At 42.1% G+C, this 21760-nt stretch overlaps 1 protein-coding gene and 1 long non-coding RNA gene across 2 annotated transcripts; one reads left to right on the plus strand and one right to left on the minus strand.

The window, feature by feature from the left end:
- The first annotated feature begins 2160 nt into the window (after positions 1–2160).
- LOC109469235 (golgin subfamily A member 6-like protein 22) lies at positions 2161–9654 on the plus strand. Its single transcript, XM_019767698.1, has 2 exons — positions 2161–2636; positions 6020–9654. Exon 2 carries the CDS (start codon positions 6146–6148, stop codon positions 9239–9241), a length of 3096 nt encoding a protein of 1031 aa, XP_019623257.1. The 5' UTR covers positions 2161–2636; positions 6020–6145; the 3' UTR covers positions 9242–9654.
- A 1694-nt stretch (positions 9655–11348) lies between these two features.
- On the minus strand, positions 11349–14749 carry LOC109469320. Its single transcript, XR_002140182.1, has 3 exons — positions 14198–14749; positions 13939–14072; positions 11349–13304 (listed from the first exon to the last, which is right to left on the minus strand). It is a non-coding gene; the product is annotated as an uncharacterized LOC109469320 (long non-coding RNA).
- Between the last annotated feature and the right edge of the window lie 7011 nt (positions 14750–21760).

Consider the following 21760-nt stretch of genomic DNA (forward strand, 5'->3'; position numbering starts at 1 on the left):
TAAGCCTAGCAAAGGGTTCAAGTACATCAGAAGAAGTATAATGCCCTCCTTGGTTTGCCGACCCAAAATTTGATACTTACGCTAGTATCAACAGGTGTTTGTCTCCAGGAAAAGTTGCACTGCACGGAATTTGCGCAAAAAAAACTACATAATGCAGCTTTAAACGTTTTGGGCGCTCTTCAAATCTTTACTCGTGCACGTGCTTGAATATCTGATTTCGAGCAGTGATGGTTTAATACAACAACAGTTCATAAGAACTCAGGCTATCAAGCTATGCATTATAGCCTCATAACGCGTGTCACAGTTTCTCACGACGTTCGATAAGCCTGTCACGATACATTTATTACCTCTTTAATCAGTTTATTGCTTTATTCAATTACCGTTATATATTATCTCTGACCATTTCATAAAACGTTGCTGTATGGCGTCATGAATTATTCAATTTCGTAAACCACATAGTTATTATAACAAGATTTAGTGACCTCAAAGAACAGAAATATGACACATTCAATTTATATGACAAGTCATTTAATATTAATGGTAAGGTACCTCTCTTTCTGCTTACATTATCACCGTTGTAAAGGCTTCTAGTTTTCACATTTTATTCTAATTTTTTATGTCGTTTTTCCGTGTTTAAATTCCATTTCTAAGTCATCCATTAATTCCATTCGTCACTTTTCATTTAGTTCAGCCGCGCTTCACGTTCCACCTATCTTACCAAACACGCCCCTCCCACAAACACTGGCCCGGTACACGTTATCCAATCGCGCCGCCCGTTCTACTAGTGGAGCACATAATCCATAACAGACCTCCCAGGAGACATATGCCCACTGCCCAGTATATACCAGTACGTTTTCCGTCAGCACCTAATGCTATATATGCACAGCCCCTTCGTCAAAAGCACATCCCAATCTCCCGCTATCGACTTACTGTTAAAACCATCCCTTTCAATTTCAATTTCCCGAGTTGGTGCGTTCTCCCTGACCCGTTCATTTTAATTCTGCGCGCTGCCCGGCGTATCACCGACTAACGCACGGGATTCCGCAATCATCCGGACCGATAGCAGCGGGTATTAGGGCCTTAAGAAGGGCCTATACCTCAAAATGGAAGATTGCGTTTGGCTCCTCAATATTGATCCTCAGTGACGACAAATAACGCACTTTGGAGGACAAATTTCCAGGCAGGCTGCACGAGATTAAAAGCGTAATTCCATCCCATCCTTGTCCAATTTCTATTTTTTAATGGCATTTTATTATCATCATTATTGATTGTACAATTTTTCCCGACATGTAGCTCCGGCCAGCCGCGATAAAACAGCACCTATCAAACAAGTTTATGGCAGGACAAAAGCCGTTTTGTTCTTCGATAACATATTCTGTTTCCTTTGCTTTATCGTAAGCCTTTGTGTTACATCGATTTCGTTGGTTAAGTTGCGTATTGATTTACCATGGTTTTAAGAGGCTACTTATATGAAGTTGAAGTCCGCTCCGTGTTGAGTATCTTAAGTTCAGCCTCTGGGCTGCCAGCCTCATGTTTATCCATAAACTGTGTTCTACTACATCAAAAATATGAAGTAAGTTTTAATTACGGTCTTCTTGGATATTAATATCGACCGGTTGACCGTGCATGTTTAGATTAATAACGCAGGTCTACAGATTATGAACTGTGCTAATGAAGGATTTGCGTTCATCCGAGAAAATACATGTGAAGCACGCACTGCCAGTGACACACTGATAATCTTTCAGAGCTATGATGCCTGGTTTGGTATTTTTCATGATTACAAAATTAGTCAGAGAGTCTACCGCTCAGGATAAACTAAGTCATCTGTCAGGAACTATACTAATATCATATATCTAAAAGACTACCTCGTAATGTAAAATAATAAAAAAAATGCTCGAAAATTAAACGTTGCTATGTCTGTAACACAGACTATATATGTTTACGCTTCATATTCAACACCTACTAGAAAATCTTCCAATAAGTGCGCGTGATTTTGCTGTTGATTTATTAACAATTTGGGTGTTGATTTATCAACACCGAGTAAGTCTCCTTGCATTAGCATATAGGCCTAGGCAAGCACGGTAGAGGTGGATTCAGTCACCCTTCCCTTCCTCCTTGGTTTAGTCAAGCCTCCCCTCACAGGTAGCGTCTTCAGTATCAGTGTTGTACCATCAGAGGAAAGTGTATACAGTCGGGCGATGTGCGGGCGGTAAGTCCACACAGCAACTGGAGCTGCAGTGAAGCGGCGCAGCTAGCGTATCCAGGTCTGCAGCTAGCCGCGGAGAGGGGCCCTCTCACAAGGGTTTTCCTGCACCGCCCGGTCCAGAGGCGCGCAGGCGGTAGGATTGGACGTGGATTTCCCGGCGAGATTTGGGTCTCATCGGGGGATATTCCACATCATCCCTACAGAGTAAGAAGACTTCTAATGAAGCCGTTGTAAGAATTACGGCTTTCGCGACCCGCACAACAAGAGGCTGGCGCTTCGTGTGGAAAATTTATGTATCCTCGCACGCCCCTTCTCCTTCCTGAGCCAAGAGAAATCCTAAGACGCTGCGGACTGCACCTGCTAGTCTCAGACGTACCAGCAGAGGTTTAAGACGTTTCCCCTAAGATCTGCGTATCTTCAAATCCCGCAGGTGAGTTCTATGGTGTGATGGAATGATGTTGTGAGGGGAGGGGGGCGTGTCTCTTTCATTTCACCTTCACCTGAATCAGGGAACGTCCTTGAGGGAACATTATAAGCCTGTTGGGTTAATCCTACTCTCAAACGTGTTTTTTATGTGCGCCTCTTTTTTTATTTCAATGGAAAATCACATGAAGCAAGAAAAGTGCTGCATTTGAGCTATTCTTGGAACAATATACCGTAAATATTACGCCCCTTCTATTTCACGAAAAGGGAGGGTGGGCTAGGTGTGCTGTGTATATTTTAGAGGATATCTGTATATCTCTCTAGATCCTAAGTCGTAGTAAACGTTACATGACGCAGTGCTGTTATTTGGGAAGGGCCTAGCCATCGCCGTGAGTCAGTGCACAGGAGACATCAGGAAAATCAATACATATGGCGAGCGCGTACGTGTGGCTTCTCTAGACAATGCCGGCATTGTAAAAACGCCAGCGAGCACACGGTCTGAATACAGAATAAGGGCCTGTAGTTTACTGTAGCTCCGAGGCGAGGTGGCAGCAGCAGTGCGTTCAGCCATTCCTGTCTGAGATGCCGCCGTGCTGTGCGCTAAACCGAACCAAAACAGGTTAGTTTGCCAACTGCCGCGCGACTGCGATACTTAGATCCCTTTGATCAATTTGCCGCACTTTGTTACGTCTTATTAATTTCCATTCATCCAGCCGGCCATTTTATATACCCCTGTAAATGTCACCGCTCTATCTCAACCTCACATCGTCGTAAAATCTCGACGTCCTTGAGTTTGATTTATGCGTTCTCGGTGGAGGAGGTTTGATGTTTGCTGCGAATAACAAATACAGAGACGCTGAAATCAGGCGCTGGGATCGGATGTAGTCTTCCTGTTTTGTGTGAAAATATTCAAGTGTACTCAGCGTTTCGCACAAGGGCTTCTCTGTGCCTCCACTTCCTTTCCGATACGTGACGAGATTTCTCTCTTCATCTAGAGTGAACATCCGAATCGTCTGCCTTTCTAATCTTCAGATACATCTTCTATCATCGTATGTGTAATATATCATACTCAGTGTAAAAAGAGAAAATTGTGGGTAGTTTGCAGTTACTAATATATTAGAAACCCTACTGTTTATTGGAGTTGTGTGTGCTGTGGGATGCAGTAGAGGGGGTATTGAGTATTGTGTATATGTTGAGGTTAATGCATTAGTGACCCTGACGCACCGATATCTAACGGTCGCCCTGTACTAGAGGATTCGGACAAACCAAGCTAGCCGACCGCAGGGGTGTGAACAAAAATGTATACACGACAGGTACAGCAATAATATCGCATGAATTTGTTTGTTTGAAAACACAATGATGCAATTTTTGTACAATATTTATCAATGATCTTTCAGTCGAATAAACATACATTCATTCATTTTGACAGTTGAATATAGGTGATGATAACATGTATTGTTATTCTACTTAATAGAATTTTGACTGACCAATAGCTGTAGATGTAGTCATTTTATGTTTGTTTTAGAGAACAAAATGTATGCGTTTTGTAATTTTGATACATCGGTACTTATTTGATTGTATTTATTTATTTCATACATATGTAAAGTATTATTTTTTTATTTCAAAATTGATTTATCTGCAAATAATAAAAATTACAGTTTTGTCTCAACAAAAACAAACAAACCCATGGCTACCCTCACATATCGATCTGACGTGGCCTGAGAGTTGATTAGTTCTGTCCGTTCACCTTGACAATAACCCCGCCCGGCCGCACAACTCAATAACAGTTTTACCACCGCTGACGCCACGTCCTTTATGGTCTGTAAGGCCACTGCAAGTCAATTTTATGGATGACATCCTCCGCAGACTCCAAATCCCATGCGATAGGAGGAAAAAAAACAAGGCAGGCCAAAAAACAAGACTCCTACATCTTTAAATTTTGACATCATAAACCTTGTTAAGCAAGAAATGATACCCATATTGTGCTAAGTTTACTGACAAATATTGCAGCATCCATTGTCACTGAAAAATAAAAAAAAAACAACTTTCAAATCCATGGTACAAATGGCTTTGATTCAGTGAGAATATACAAAATGAATAAAATACTCGTACATCACTGTATCAAAGTAAAAATCAGAGCCTTGTCTTGTCTCCTTCAAATTTATCTGCCATCAACGTTCCGGCATGTTGACCACTGTCAAGGGGCAGCAGACTTTCCTTCTTTTTTTCCCAAAATCAGGCGAAAATCAATGCGCACGCTGATGTCATCCATAAGAATTCCTTGCTGTGGCCTTATGGCCTGTAATAATGGCCGACCATCTCGCGCGCTCCGCGGCGTTTTGGTTTATTGCGGAAGAGATATTGGCAGAGACGGTATATTTTATTGATGGGAGGGGTGCACGCGGCACTATCAGTGATGATGAAAGTGCATTAGATTAATTTGTTCCCTGTCAGCGTCTGGATGTAGCTCGTTAGTTATCTGATGGAATGACGTGATTTTGATCGATCCGAGAAGAACGCCCACTTCTGAGGCTACAAGACTTACGAATAATCTACTCTCCAAGCAGAGGTTTGGGTTTTTTTGGACGTGTTTTTTTTTTTAAATTCTTTATCGGGGTTTCTTTTCTGCACTGGAATTTTTTTGAAAAACTTTTTGGGTGTTGGGTGACAAAAAAATCCATTGCAAAAAAGAAACCCCTATGAAAACCTAAAAACACGCCAAAAATAACCCCAAACCCAAACCTCTGCTTGGAGAGTACAAACAATCGCGCACAGAGACTAGGAAAGAGTGTACTACTTATTACTATTAGCCTGGATGCTAGATTTTTCTCACCGTCTATATACAGGCCAGCCCTCACGTTAAGACCATGAATTGCTCACTCCGATCTATAACCGACGGGGTCTGTAGTAACACGTTGGCCCTGGGGCCGAGGAGCTAGCCTGTAGACTGACCATGGAAACAGTCTGGTACCCAGCCTAACTACTTATGTTGTTTCTAGTGCTACTTGTCTATGCTTTTGGACTTGAATTATACGTTCAACATCATGATGAGGACTGATATCAATGATCAATTTCTGAACAGCAAAAGAAAAATATCGTGGCTAACAGCTGTGCCCTGTACGCATATGTAAAATATTTTTCTTTTTTCATTGTTGCTGTTGTTGGGTGATGGGTTACTGCAGTCTGTTATTGAAATATTCAGTGAAAGAACCAAAATAAACACCAGTAGTTGTGGTCAAAACATCGCGATGAATGGCATTAGAATTTTGTTATGCGGCAGAGAAAGATAGATGACGAAATTATAATTTCTCACTATCAGCTAGCTATATGAGTATTATTGATAAAGAAGCAATTCAATAATGTATTTATGCACTTGTTTCACCTGTGCAGGTAAGAGTGACAACAGACCGTCACATACCAGAGACCAGCCGAAAGCCTCCAGGCGGGGCTCGTGTTTTGAAGAAAGTACAGAGACGATCCGCCCACAACAAACACTGACGTTCCACTTGACCTAAGATGGAAAATGTGGCCCAATGCGCTTCAGGGGAAGACAAGGAGTCTTCAGAACCGGGGAGGGACGAAATCATCATAGTCATCACTGAAGCCGAGAAAAGAGTCGACAGCGACGAAGAAGAAGAAGAAAATACACAAGATGATCAAAAGGAGGTGAAGCCCCTCGAAGATGAGGTTAAAGAAAGGCAAACTGAAGACGCTGAAGTAGATAACCCCGCTGAAGACGCGCTCACCGGACCTGAAACTGTGCCTAACGCTGAAGGATCAACAACGGAAGCCAGCCTCGAACAGACACAAGCAAACAGTGAACAAAACACCGGCCAAACAGAGCCAATCTCCGAGTTAATTGAAGAAGAAAGCGATCAGGTTGACTGGGAAGAGGGCGAAGACAAAACGGACATTCCTCGGGTCATCTGCGTGGATTACATTCGCGCCAAAAGCCTGGAGGAGGACGAGGAGACTCCTGACTACGGATACACCTTAGAGACAGTTGCGGAGGACACGCTAGAGGGAAGCGACAAAGATGAGGAGGCAGGCGACGATGATGACGATGAAATCCCGGTCTCCCTGGTGGACTGGGACGGGCCGATACAGGAGGAACTGGACGGGACTGAACTGGCCGACTCCGAGTTCGAGTTCACCCGATGGAGCGGGGAAGAAGCCAATAACATAGAAGCAACATTCACCTGCAAAACTGCAGAAGACGATCAAAAACAACACCAAGACGACCCTGACCAAATTAAAGGCAGCAATGAACAAGAATTGAAGATGGTTGACCGAGCAATAGCGGGTCTAGAGACTGCAGAGGAGTATATCGAACAGGAAACGACCTTTGACCCTGAGAAGGGACAGGTGGTCGATCCGACACAAGCAGACGTGAGGGTGATCCTAACAACCGCCGAGCTCGTTGAAGTTGACGAAAACCTGGAAGAAGATGGCACTGAAGTCAGCAACGAGGATGAACCTTTCGGACAGTCGTATGATACTTGGAAGCGATCAGATAAGACTGACAGAGATACGAAAACCGGTACAGATGAAGTGGAGACAGAGAGTAAAGATATACCGGAGTGTAGATGGGAAGAAATGGCGGGAAAAGATGAGGCCGACCAAGCTGAAGTAAACCAGGAGGCATCATGGGAAGACGTGGTGATCATCGTTTCCACGGTGGAAGAGGTCGAACCGACCCTGACGGTGAAAGACGCAGACTGGGCCGAAACGACCCCAGATCAACCACAGGAGGAGACGGAAGAGTATGAAGATGAAGAAACGACAGGGTTTGACGAAAGGGAAGTAGAGTTAGACATGGCAAAGGAAGAAGTCTTAATCCAAGAGAAGACTGAAGAAACTTGTGACGTGGAATCCGGCATCGAGCAAAGAATAAAAGACTCAGAGAAAATGGTTGAGGAGGAAATAGCAAATCAGAATGACACACGTGAAAGTGTCGAAGAAGTGAAGGCATTTTCCCCGGCTGGGGAGATTGGTGCAGTTAAAACGGACACAGACTTGGAGAAAACACGTCAAGATCTGGAAATACTCGTATGTAGGGCTGAACGGGCTGTACCAGACTTAGAGAAAGCGAGACGAGCTATGGAACAGGAGAAACTGAGGGGAGATGAGTTAAACACAGAACTGAAGCTGATCAAAGAAGAGTTGACGCGAGAAAAGACCCGGGCACAGGAAGAGAAGGAGAGAGCCGACCGCGCAGAAGCCAAGTTCGATGAAGCCAGGAAAAACATGGAGGAGGAAAAGGCGAAAACCGACCTCTTGCGGCTGAACCTGGAACAGCAGAAGAGCAAAGCTGACCGCGTGGAGACAGACCTGAAGAAGATCCAGAAAACCGTGGAAACGGAGAAAGCTCGCTCCCAGGGTAAGAAGCGTATCGAGACGGAAGCGCTAGAGCAGGCCCGCAGAGATATCGAGTACGAAAAAATCCGAGCGGAAAACGCGGAAGCCGAGATGAAGAAAGCCCAGCGAGAGTTGGAGACGATAGAAGAGAGGTACTTGGGGCAGAGACGCATCGAAGCCGAAACCGTTCTAAAGGCACGCCGAGACGCCGAGTACGAAAAAGCCCGCGCAAACCGCCTGCGTTTGGAGCTGAGGACACTGAAGGAGAACAAGAGCGCGGGAAAAGACAACGAGAAAGACAGCCAGACACAGCAACTTCAGTCCGAGTTAGAGAACATGCGTAGTGAGAGAGATAAAGAAAAAGCCAGAGCAGACCGCTTGGAAGCTGACATGAGTCGGGCCAAGGAAGACACAGAAGACGACGCCTCAAATTCAACAAAGTTCGAGCAAACTCTGAAAGCGATGAAACAGGAGAAAGCCAGGGCGGACAGAGCCGAAACGTACTTCCAACAGGCGAGGAGAGAGTGCGAACAAGAAAAAGTCCGCGCACAGTTGGAGAAAAGACGGGCTGACCGCGCAGAGGCGAGCGTTGAACAAAAACAAAAGCACGTGGAACAAGAAAAGACCAGAGCCAGCCGTGTCATAGCAGAGCTAAAAGAGACCCAGAAACAGCTAGCTCAAGAGAAACTTCGCTGCCAACAAGAGACAATGACACCTGGTCACACAGTGACCCGACATATTTCCGAAGAAACAAATGCGAATACCACAACAGAGACCGAAGTACAGAAACTACGCGAGCAACTAGAGCGAGAAAGGGCCAGAGCTGATCGTGCCGAAGAAGAAGCAAATGAACTGAGAGAAGCGACCACGGAACACATTTCTCTGACAGAAGCCGACAAGTTGAAGCTGTACGTAACGGAAGCAGAGACTGAGCTGGAGAGAGCGCGTCTGGAGGTAGAACAGGAGCGGGCTAGAACCGAACTCATGAAGGAGGAACTGGAGAAGACAGTGAAAGACTTTAAGATGGAGAAACTTCGCGTACAGGAGGAGAAAATCAGGGCCGACCTGGCCGAGGCGGAACTGAGTAAAATTCGCGAGAAAGAGTCCCGGGTGACGTTTCGCCAGGAGTTGGAGAAGGTTTGGGACGAAACCAAAGCTAAAGCTAAAGTCGAGGCCAGACTTAGTCAGACTGATCTCCATCTGCAACTAGACTCTACCACGTGGGACGGATATAAACTAGAGACAAGCTTTTAAATCCTTCAGAATAACTTAGAGCCTTCCAGTTATTCATATACCAGATATCTATCAATGACAGTATAAAATATTAATTGATAATCAGCCTACAAATCCAACTAAAATTATCATAATAATGAGAATGAATAAATGTAGAGAAAGAATTTTAAATGTTGAAAAAACGTAACGAGAAGTTTACTCATATAAAGTTAGCAATAAGATGAGGCAGTGCCAGCAGTGAATATTTTGTCAGTACCATAGTTAAAGTTAGCACGTATTCTATATAAAACTGTACAGTAGCCAACCTGTTACTTGCCATAATAGCTAAGACTCAAATGAAGCTATAAGAGACCCTACAAGTCTTAGAAAGAATGTTGAACCATCAATGAATGTTGTCCGCCATCTTAGTTTTGTGCACACGCAATGCATCATGGGATGGGACAACTTTTAGTCTCTTTCAGACTTTATGTGGAGAATATGTAAGAAATGTGGTGAACAGATCTAGACTTACTCAGACGTACGGGCTAGTCTCCGACCAGGCTCCGTGAAGGTGCCACAGAAAACGCCAAGCCAGAAAAACGCCATGATTGTCGTCTAACCATCCTTGAGCCAGTGTATTTAAATTGTTTGAATTTGGATTTATATATATGATAGTATCAAAGTAGTCTCTCTCTACACACACACATATATATATATAACAGGGTAAGGTATTTTGTTTTTTGTAGCACAATGACCACGATCGACCATCCTCTCTATCTGAACAATATATGAGCAATAAGACGGTACTATATGTAATACACATATACACAGAGTACATAGGAGGACTAGTTCATGGTTCATTGATAGCACTATTTACTCGACACATTTTGTTTGTCTTATGATATTGTATATGGATCAAGTAATAACACAGAGGTAACAGATCAAGGTCTATCTTATATATAGAGAGACAAGTATAATTGTAACCGTTTGTGGTCGAAAAGTAAATATAGAAGTAGTAGTAAGGGTACTTATAATTCCACTACTACTACCACTACAACAACTAAAGGTTGGTCATACAAAGAGTATTTGAAGTTATTATGTCTATCATAGAAGCAGGAAAGTAGGATATTGAGAAAATGATGATTGCCTATGATAAATAAGCATGTGTTGCAAGATGTGTTAATGAATTGTTTAGGTGCCAAGTATGAAAACAATTGCGATGTATTTGTCTCTATATATAGTCCGCTATTTTATCTTAATATCTTACCGTTACAGTACTAATATGCCAAATGTTTCAGTGCTAGATACCATATTGTATGTGGTGAAATTCTCTATCAAGAAGCCTTAACTATGACTAAACATGCCTCAGTGTGTTGTTGTTGTAATTATATCTTGTCCGAAAAAAAGTGAGAAATAAGAGGGAGTGAAAACAGTAACTCAAACTGATATAACAAAATACAAATATACACTAGTAATCATTTTATCATAGCTTTATTAATATGTACTTATCTGATACAAAGATACACTAGTAATCATTTTATCAAAGCTTTATCAATATGTAGTTACGAGTATGTGATACAAAGAGAAACTAGTAATCGTTTTATCAAATCTTTATTAATGTGTAAATATCTAATACAAGGAGACACTAATGATCATTTTATCAAATTTTTATTAATATATAATTATCTAATACAAAGAGACACTAGCTTATAATCATTTTATCAAAGCTCTATCAATATATAGTTACTCTTATCTATAACAAAGGGCCCAAGTTTACCGTCCATGACGGGTACGCCGGGCCCTTGTAATCTCATATAGTGTTCTTTCTCATTTTATCTGATACCAATTATTATTGTTATCATTGTAGCATCATATTCATACACCACCCTACTTCTTTGTCATTAATTTATTACGTATTTGTTTGATCATTCTTATGCATTATTTCCATGTACATGATTTAATCTAAATTATCGATTACATTCTTCTTGTTAAATTTAGAGGGGGAGGGCCTCGTACAAGCACTCCATGCTTCTGCCCTCCTCCTGCACCTATTTTAACTTCATTCTTGTATTATTGCATTATGTTTTTGTTTTTGTTTCAATGTGCAAATAAATAAAATCAAAATAAAAAATTAAAAAAAAATCTTGTTAGGAGACAGCTTCGTGTATCATGACTCCAAATTCCCGCAACAACAGATCTCTTGGTCCAGTACAAGCTTCAACATTATTCTGATCAGTTATAGATTTCTTGAAAACGTTTACATTTCAGGCATGCATCACGGAGTATGCTTGTCTCAAAATGTGTCAGTTGAATCCAGCTCCTGTTCAGAACTTCAGATATCTGAGGTGAAAGCCTTTGTATTGTAACAGGCCAGAGATCTGTCATATAGACATGTATGTCGAACAAAAAATGGAATTATGATACCCCGCTGCCGCTCCCTTATCCTATCCACAATGATATCCACCTGTCACAACAGGCGTGAACTATCAATGGTTAAGGTATTCCAAGGAACGTTCTCCTTTTGGGTTTTGACACCTTGAACCTCCGTTCGTGAACTTCGAAACAAAAGCCATCAATTCAGTTTTGAGTAACCTGTCACTATATATGTCTTATACAACAGAACATAGTGACATGCAACACCCGAAATGACTTTCGAAGGTACAAGGTACAGGTACAAGTTTTTACTGCTAGCCGTACCGAAGTGGTCAGGTTTGCAGCCGTCCTGAGAGCTAGGGTAGCACTGAAAAGTCAGTCGTTACCTTTCTCTACAGGACTAATGTTTATTTAAGCTACAACATAAGCACGTGTTCCCTTTTTGGAAGCATGTGTGTCAGTTTGCAGCCGGCGTCCTTTGAAGAAGGATGCCCTACTCAGAAGAGGATTGAAAAACATGAACACCAGGTTGGCTCTCATGTCCAGTAACCTTTGTCAATCTACAAATCTCAATAGGGTAGCCTCGTTTCTAGAGGACTGAAATTCAACTTTTGCAGCGCACATATGTACACATATGCGTCAGCATGCAGCCGTCTTTGATAATGACCTATAGAAAGGTCAGAAAGAACTAGCTCTCCCAATCGCCTTTGCCAGGAAGATTACCAAACCCACAGGATAACTTTGAGCTTTGTTTCATCATGTGAGCTTTGACACAAAGACCCTTGTGATGTAATGGCATCATACATGGCAGATTCGAGGGGACGTTAGCTCTTTCAAAAATATACTCGGCACAAAAAGTTCAATTGGGTCGATCATCTTTCAGTTATTTCTTAGCATATCAATATTGCGTGTCCCTTACCCTTTGCCATTACCATGTATTTGTTAGGCAAAACAGGGGCCAATTTTGCGAGCGAGGGTGGATAGCAAGATGTGTCTGAACTTTTTGTGCCGAGTACCTGACCTGACACATTGGTGACAGGTGTCATAGTGTTGGTAATGGCATATACAAAGAAAGCTTGAGTGTGTTGATGTGCTGAATTGGCCGTTGTGATAACTGGGAACAAGTACAGATACCTTTAAATGCAAAACCGATCCAGTTCGTGTTCATATGAATACTGTTAACCATTGACGATACCTTCCACCTAAAGAACTGGTCCCCAAGTGGAAGGTAGAGCTGTCGTGTCGGATATCATGGTGGATAGGGGTCACCTTTGTTATTTCAAGGTTTCATCTGTACCGATCTGCTTTACAAAACCAAGAGGTTGCTGAGTTTGACCTCCATCCTTTTTGTTTCTCTTTATTTCTTCAATCACGGACTGGATCAACTTTGAATCACTTCCAACGAAACTTTCGGTCAACCCTGACGGCAAGAACAAAATGACCATCGGGCTTCTCTCGGCTGTTAGATTTTCAATCAGATCTGACCTACCGATGCTCTCAAGGGCTTTTACAAGTTCACATACAGTAAAACCACTCCCTTTGTGTTCCTTACATTTGCGCAGACCTTGGTAGAGCCTTTCGCGACTCCCCTCGTGCTTGCAGTCGTCGAATACCTGGTCGATGGTGGGGTCCTTGAGGCCCAGTTCACGCAGCAGGCGCCTCGACTGGCGTGGGGAAACATGCTCAGCCACGTAGTCCAGTTGCTTTTCTGTGACGGTATTATCCATTGGAGCTGAAGAAAAGATTGAAGCTGTAGGTATAGCGTACACAACAACTTTCCATTTGGAGTAAAATTGTAAAGTAGCATTTTCTCATTTACTACTTTGCAAATAAAGGACGCGTCAATGTGTTATCCATTGGAGCTGAAGTTCTGATTTAAGCTATAGCTACAGTGTACACAACATAAACATTCAACTTTCCATTTGTACAATGTAGTTAAACATTTACTTTGCAAAGGACGCGCCACTGTTTTATCCATTGGAGCTGAAGTAAAAAATAAAGCTATAGATACAGTGGACACAACAACTTTCCACTTCTGGAGTTAAACTGCAAAGAATATTAGTAGTAGCATTTCTTCATTTACTGGCGCCTACATACGCGTCCTGTTTAAAATCCTACTTTCAAGTTGGATGCGTTTAAACTCGCCCCTCCACCATCGCCAAATAAGGCAGGGTTGGTATGATTGCCCGGGGCAAACTGTTTGCGACACCGACAGTCAACTTTCAATGGACATGTCTGAGTTGCGTTACGGTTCATCGCCGCCAATTAGCCAGTACTAGTAAGTCATAGATTTAAGTCATGTATGTACCCGCTGCGCTGGTCTCTCATCAAAATAAGAACATACCAATGAAGCAAAAACTGCTCACCTGTTCTGTTGGATTGTATCGGGTATGTGACGTGTCGGGTGGGACAGGTACAAAACAGACTTGATTGTTGTCAGCAAACGGCAGAACTGTACGTAACCAAGGCTCTAGCAGACTGGGATGGGATGCAAGAGTACCTGAAAAGTATGGAAAAATATGAAAACAACTGAATTTAGATACTATGCAGCGACGCAACGAAAGTGCAATTGAGGAAGAATACGTTATTTCTTAGCAAAATTTTAAAAATCTTTCCCTCCCTTACCGTAGAATCAGTCCAGGTCGACCTTCTCGGCTGTCCTGTCTATGGGGGACAAAAACTTTGGGTGTGTGGCCACCCTGATATACCGTACGGTGTATCTTATTGGATGGAATGTCTCACCTGATCGGCTTGGACCAACCACGACAGGACACATGAGCAGTTAGTCAGAAAAATCCCCTTGCCAAATATACAGGTTGGACTTCCCAGGGAATCAAGTACTATTACAAAGACGTAGTGACAGTGGGTCTTTCAAGATTGCCTGTATGCGTAACGCTAAATGTGCCTGCATTCCTGGCTACTTTTCGTGTACTTCTTTACCATTGAGCTAACTATGGATGATGTTGTGTGTTTTACAATCCTTACAAGTAGACATTACTGTAACTCGATGGAGACGGGACAGGGAAATTAAGACATTTAACAGTCTGCTTACATGTAGATAGTCATGGCACTGTGTTGATGCTCGAACGGCACACTAAAAATTCCGGATGACAACGTGAATGGGAACGTAAACAGTTAGACGCATGACCGTGTCAGTAAATATTATGCCAACAATACGTGAAAAACCTAGAAGCTTTCAAACGCCTTAATTAAGAGGCAGCGTTAGGCAGCGTGTCAGGGTCAGCTTGAAGAAACGAGGCTAATATTATGCACAGCGGTAATTCCTTCTTTCAGTACAATGCAGGTGTTGCCATTAGTATTTGGTACTTTACGGCGCTTTGTAGCATTTTTGTTTGTATGCTTGTGTACTGAATAACGAAAGAAGCCATTAATACCATATTTATGATTGGATGGTGGTGTGGTGTGGCGGTGCTGTCACTACTTCGGCCAGCAGGAGTTTAGTGACGTCACGTTCTACCAATAATGCGCAGATGTCAGCGCACCCATCAGTCGCTAGGTGGCGTCGCTTAACTGTTAGCCTCGACAGCCGTCTCCGGGCGACTTGAGGTATCAAATTCTAAAACGCCACCTACAGGAATATCGCTCACCAGATTAGCAACTTTTTTAGAGATCAGAAGCGCCATGAACACACAGCGACCAACCACAACACTGCAGCTATGACATTCCGAATGACACTCTAATGGTATAATATTGTAGTTCTACAAACCTTACACATACTAGTACCCCCCGTAGTTTATCGTAAAATATGGTTATGTCCAGTTACAGATTAGCCTACGATGTCATAATTGCTTACATCATAACTACGTACAACTTCCTACATCATACACCGGATTCGACTTGTGTACGTCACAGATAACTGTCGACGGCCCCCAACAATTGTCGATAGTGGCGCGGTTGTTCACGTTGTGTTGGAAGTTGTTGGAAATTACGAAGGCTAATCTTAACTTTGAACATTTCACCCTGATACTGGATATGAATGACGAACCACGCCATGAGATGCTTCTGTGTGTAGTCCTGGTAGAAAAGAACTTTAAATTCAACTCTGTGTTATAATATAATGTTTTAGTTTATTCGTAAACTGCATAAAAGTGCATTGGTTATTTACAGCTCAATAACTTTCGGGGTCTTAGTGACAGAACGTAGAAAATCGCGTCACACTTAAGGTGCGCAGTGACTGTCTGGCTCCAGACGTGACCTGACGTGAAGCTGTGCACCTGTCTCGCCCAGACAACACCTGTTTGTGACAGGTTCATCTTCTCACCTGTGTGAAGCCCACCAGGTGAACTTGTGAGAGAATAGCGGGGAGGAGCAGCGTCCAACCCGGCTGGCAACTCCCATTTACCGGCCGGACCCCCTCCGGCCATGGCGCCTGGACACAGTAGGGGAAACAATAACACATTTAATGGCTCTCTTTAAAAAAAAAGAGAATTACGAATGAAATTTTGCGTTAAAACACATCAAATCAGTCAATATTTTTCTGTTTCCAATCAAATTCGTAAAAGTCACTATTTTCTACGTGACTATATTTGGACAATTTGATTGTCACAGCCTCGACTAGAAGTTAAGAAATTTACGTCAAACGAAAGAAGGAATTGAAATGAAAGGAACATCGTATACCTTACTTTATTACATACTAGTATATTCCATTTTACAATGATGTTACGAATGAGCACCATCTTGAATGACAAGAAAAAACATTACAGTTCAAACAGAGGCAAGTTGAAATACTGCTACACCACAACATGCGGGACGCGATGACATTAATCAATATGTCATCCAAGTTGGCTGAGTTCCAATCGCTTCAGCTAATGTGAACGTGTAAATGAAGAATAATAAAGCGTCGATATTGATTGAAGCTTTGTTGGATTAAAAAAATACGTATGGTCAACTATGAAATAGAAATACAAAATAAATCTTCTACTAGTACTAAACAATACGGGCTAACATACAAGTAGAAGCAAGTACTAAGGGCTGACATACTTGTAAGAAAATCTACAAATGGTTCATATTAGGCTCCTTGTTTAGAAACGTTTAGCAATTTGTCGTACACTGTAACCGTTACAATTGTTGTGCAATAAAGTTTGATTTTTGTTTTTAACAAAAAGTGAAGACCGTGATCGCTAGACCACTGTCTGGTGAAGACAACTCATGTTGTTGGTGGCACGCCCAGCCCACGAGCACAGTTCACGGCAGGAGAACACACGTGACAATGGCACCTGGGGTACAAGTACAATTCACCATTGTTAGGATCGGAATGGCCCTTTCTTTGCACAGATGGTTTGTTGGTTTAATGACTATGGCCCCGAGGTCTGAGATAATGAGATCGATTGGTGCACTTGAATCACAAAGGCGTCAGGGCGGCGTGAAAACCACTGCACGCGTCCTTCGCCTCTCCTACATGTCATAGATTTATGCATTTGAGATGAAGAATGCGAATAAGGGCCTGGTCACATCCGTCGTATAATCGTTGTACGATTGCAAAAAATGATACCATTTTAGGGCAACCATGCATATATCCTGCAAAATTCAGCTATCTCGTTTACGGAAAAGGCTGCCTTAGCCTTAGGTCCTTGTTGGCACGCAGTTGGCTCTGTCACGGCCTGTTTGAAAATTCTAAGGCATCAATATCGTACGACAGCTCGCCTGGTAATATCCCATAACCCCGGCATAGGCATGTTTGACCGGCTCAGTCGACTCAGAACTTGCTTCTTTTTTTTCTGAGTGACAGCCTATCTTTCTCATTTCATACGTCCAGAAGATAATACAATGATACAAAACTGGCATTTTACAATAGTGTGGTTTTCGTCTGGGCGGATTCAGATGGTATTTATGGCGGTGTGACCTTACGATGGTCTCTGCATACAATTCTGTACTTTACTGTTATCGTGTTGAAAAATTCTCTGCTTTTTATCATGGTGCACGCGATAAATGTATGTTGACACACTGAGCCCTTAGGGGGACCCATTATGAACTTATTTTGGACGGAAATCACATATCAGCAGTCATCCACCGGCATTTTTGTGGGTAATAAATCGCGAATGTACATAATAAGCACACCATTTCAATCATTGTAACCACCACCACCCGTGTTACAGTTTCACCACTCATAAATACATGACTGATTGTACTAGAACTGCAACCAATTTAAACTTTTCGCTGCTCCTTTTCCAGATTGCCCTTGTTTACTAACTGGCTGAGGGGTGTGTGAGGCAGAGACGTATGTCTGGTTTGAACAGAGAAGTTTATAACGAACTTTCTTCACACCTGTATAAGGCCCGGCAGGTAACATGGGAGGGGGGATAATTAGTTCTAAGCAGTGTAGAGTCGGTGACCCCGCGCTTAGTTAATGGATCATAATTATGCTCCTTTGTTAAACAGGAAAATGCATGGTTGGTTCCCAAGAATCTTTTAAACGTTTTTTTTTAAATCCCCTACCTATACTCGAATAGATTTCGGGATAAGCTGCTTTCTGTTTCGTTTGTAGATAAATTTGTCAGAAATGATAATACATGTATAACATATATTTCATGATCATAGTACAATTTTTCACAATTGTAGAGGTGACTGTTGAATTTTTTAATCGTCAATTTTGATTTCGAACATTTATACCACATCTAGACGTGACTTGACGTGAAGCTGTGCACCTGTCTCGCCCAGACAACACCTGTTTGTGGCAGGTTCATCTTCTCACCTGTGTGAAGCCCACCAGGTGAACTTGTGGGAGAATAGCGGGGAGGAGCAGCGTCCGACCCGGCTGGCAACTCCCATTTACCGGCCGGACCCCCTCCGGCCATGGCGCCTGGACACAGTAGGGGAAACATCTAGTCGGGCATTTCTTGCCATAATGACTGGGGACATAATGCATATAGCGTATAGTGAAGAAAATTGACAAAACATTTATTACACTCCAGCACTAAGCAAAGTTGCAAAGTAAACCATTGACATACATCTAATGTTCTTGCACATACAGCATATACAATACCTTTACGGCATAAAAATTTGTGAAACAAATTGACTTGTGATATGATACAGAGGACTATAAAATACAATGTAGCTCCCACATGACCTCATTGTAAAAAGAGAGAAGAAGCCATTGGAGCTTAGATTCATACTTCTTTATGTAGTTTTTAGCATACCTTAGACCTGATGTAAGCCTTTTATTATTGTTGGAATTTCTTTCTAGTACATTGTACATCCATGCATTTATCCCCCGGGGAATGAACATGCAATAAAAATTTTGCGACGAACAATTCTAAGCTAGTAGCTAATTTTCTACTGCAAAGTACTAGTACATTTTTGTACTAAGTAGTCTTCAAGTACAACAATCACACTGAAAGAAGTTTGCAGCGAGACGCCTGTCTCGGTAAGACAAGTTGAGTTTGTGACACCCCCTCCCACCCGGCAGGAGCGTGCCCATGACAATGGCAGTCGCCCTGCAGGTTCTATTCAAACCACAAAGCCGTTACACCACACCCACGGCGGGCTACTGTTCCACGGGCGTTAGTCCAGATGGTTTGTTGGTTTTAGCGACAAAAACCCCGAGGCAAAAGCTAATGAGATCAATTACACGCACGTGAATGAGAAAGACGTCAAGGTGGCGAGAAGACAACAAGACCACGAGACTTTTGGCTTCTTCTTTTTGTTTCATTTTCATCCTGGGGTTGTTTCCATACCCACTCCCAAAGCCGACAAGAATTGTCTGCATTTTAAGAATACTGGGTTGAAAAGTCAAGAAAGTAACAGTCTGAAATTTGGATAACGGAACATCAATAAGCGATCGACATTGTTGCTGCACCAATATTACAATAACGAATAAAGATAAAGCAAAAAAAATGATCTAGAAGTTTCTGAGGGTCTGTGGTCTGCTTGACATGCTACTACACGGGGCTGGCGCAAATTGCATGCTAGCAACTATTGAATGAGGATGAAAAGTTATTCCTTTTTTGTTATTTTTCATGATAACGGTAATTCATCAGCATCTGGGTGCTAATGAAATGTTAGGAATTGTCTGGAGGAAAGTGAGAACTGGATGTCACTAGTTGAAGACAACATTTTTTCTCACGCCCTGAAAACTTCGCCAAGACAACACGATATCCAGGAACTTCGCCAGGGGCCAGATAGACACTTTCTTCTATACAACTGTGAAAGCGCGTATACACAACTAAAGGTGTAAATTTAACATTTGTAGTTTTAAGAATCTAAACATGTCACGCGTCATTTCAGCAAAAAAATTGATAATTGGAAACCTTTATGGAGAGGGCGATCTACAGCAATATTACTTCGCTTTCTTTACCTTGTAGAAGGACATCTGACATTGGGAGAAATGGAAAAAGTGTCTAAAACTTACTAAAGTCGCATTTGCTGGACTTTTTGTGTCAACATTCAGTAGTTTTGCTGTTTTAAACGTTTTTCTTCCTTTCGGAACAAATTTGCATTGGAAGACTAGAACAAAGGCAAAGGCAAAATCTTTACGTACATACTATATATACCAATAAGATCTGCTAACTACTATTTTGTAAGTGTAGTGAGAGATAGACTCGTTAACAGTTTAAATTGTCTGAAGATAGATATCATAAACTCCCGTCTTACACGTGAGTGGTTAAAATATCAGAAGACAATTTGGGAAAAGGTTAGGGGCGATAACTTAAGACTACACAACGTAGTAAAACGATATCCACTTCACTTCCTTCAAACCAAAAAGGAAGGACATGATATCTTTGTGAAAAATGTCCAGTTACCCTTATTGTATGCTGCTTACATTGTCTAAGAAACAAATTGTCGCTACATCACGTCTTGCCATACGTCAGAAGCATTTTAGATTGCTACTCTTTTTGTCACTAATGACAACGAAATCCAACAGATAATATTCATCGTTATTCATGTCCACCTTTGTAACATGCATGTGTGATTTCAATTTTCGTAGACAGGATTTAATGTAACGACTGGATATCGTCTGGCCAAGACAACAACATAAAAATCGCTTCCTTTTTAATGCCTTTCCCTTCAAGGAACTTCTCAACAGTCCTGCTGTGCTCTAAAATATAACACAACGGGAAGAAAAAAATCACACGACAAGAAGTTAATGTAACACTTGGAGGTCGTCTCGGTCAGACTACAACGTCTACATTTCATTATACTCCCTCGTGTAGATGATGATTTTGTATAAAACCTGTTTTGGGCGTACTACAAATCGCTAAAAGAGGAATAAGTCCTATCGTATCTAGAAGTATTCAATTTGATAGGTATAAACATTTAATTAAGAATAAATGCCAAAGGTAAAATGTTGACAAATTTTACAAGGATGCCCTTCAAATGATAAGCTAATGATGGCTTAGTATCGCACCGGGACGTCGTCTGACTAAGACAACATTTGCAACAACTTCTTTTGGCGCCTTTTTTACCTCACAAAAAGTCTCTGTAGGCGATCATACATGTCAAACACGGGAGGCGGGGAAGTTATGGACTTGAGGAAATTGTTGTGCTGGGATGTCGTCTGGGGAAGACAACATTTGTGTCAAATTCTTTTCCCGCCCTTTTGCTACCACCTAAAATCCCTGTCAGCTAGCAAGGACGTTAAATTGAACGTAACTCCTTTTGACACGACAAACACGAGAAGCGAGAAATAGTTTTGGTCTGAACTCTGAGGAAAAAAACAACATTTGTGTCAAATTCTTTTCCCGCCTTTTTTCCTGTCCATAAGAAATTTCTGTCAGTAAGGAAGTTACATTGAACATAACGTCTTTAGAATGGCAAACACCGTGAGCGGCCGCGGGAAAACATTCTCCTGCTGTGTCGTCTGAGAAAAAAATAATTTTGTGTCAAACTCTTTTCCCGCTTTTTTGCGGTCCAAATGAGGTCTCTGTCAGCAAGGAGGTTATGGCAAGGTCTTTGGAATGACAAAAAAAAAACATTGCTGTCGTCTGTAGCAGACAACTAGTTCATCTCCACACAAAAGTCTCTGTTGTAGGTGACCGTGAATGACGAAAGGCGGGGAAAACATTGTGCTGGAATGTCGTCTGTGAAGACAACAAGTGTCATTAACAGGTTGTCACATGCCCCAGTCAATCAAATGAACTTGTACAATGGGGAAAATTGAGCGCCGCTCACTTAACAGGTTGTATTGAATTGGTCAAAGCTTGCACCCCCCCTCCAACACCATCCAAAGAA

The sequence above is a fragment of the Branchiostoma belcheri genome, unplaced genomic scaffold (assembly GCF_001625305.1).
Source record: "Branchiostoma belcheri isolate BF01 breed outbred unplaced genomic scaffold, Haploidv18h27 scaffold20, whole genome shotgun sequence".
NCBI classification, from domain to species: domain Eukaryota; kingdom Metazoa; phylum Chordata; class Leptocardii; order Amphioxiformes; family Branchiostomatidae; genus Branchiostoma; species Branchiostoma belcheri.

Coding starts and splice junctions, on each gene's coding strand:
- LOC109469235 (XM_019767698.1), top strand. CDS start 6,146: ATGGAAAATGTGGCCCAATGCGCTTCAGGGGAAGACAAGGAGTCTTCA.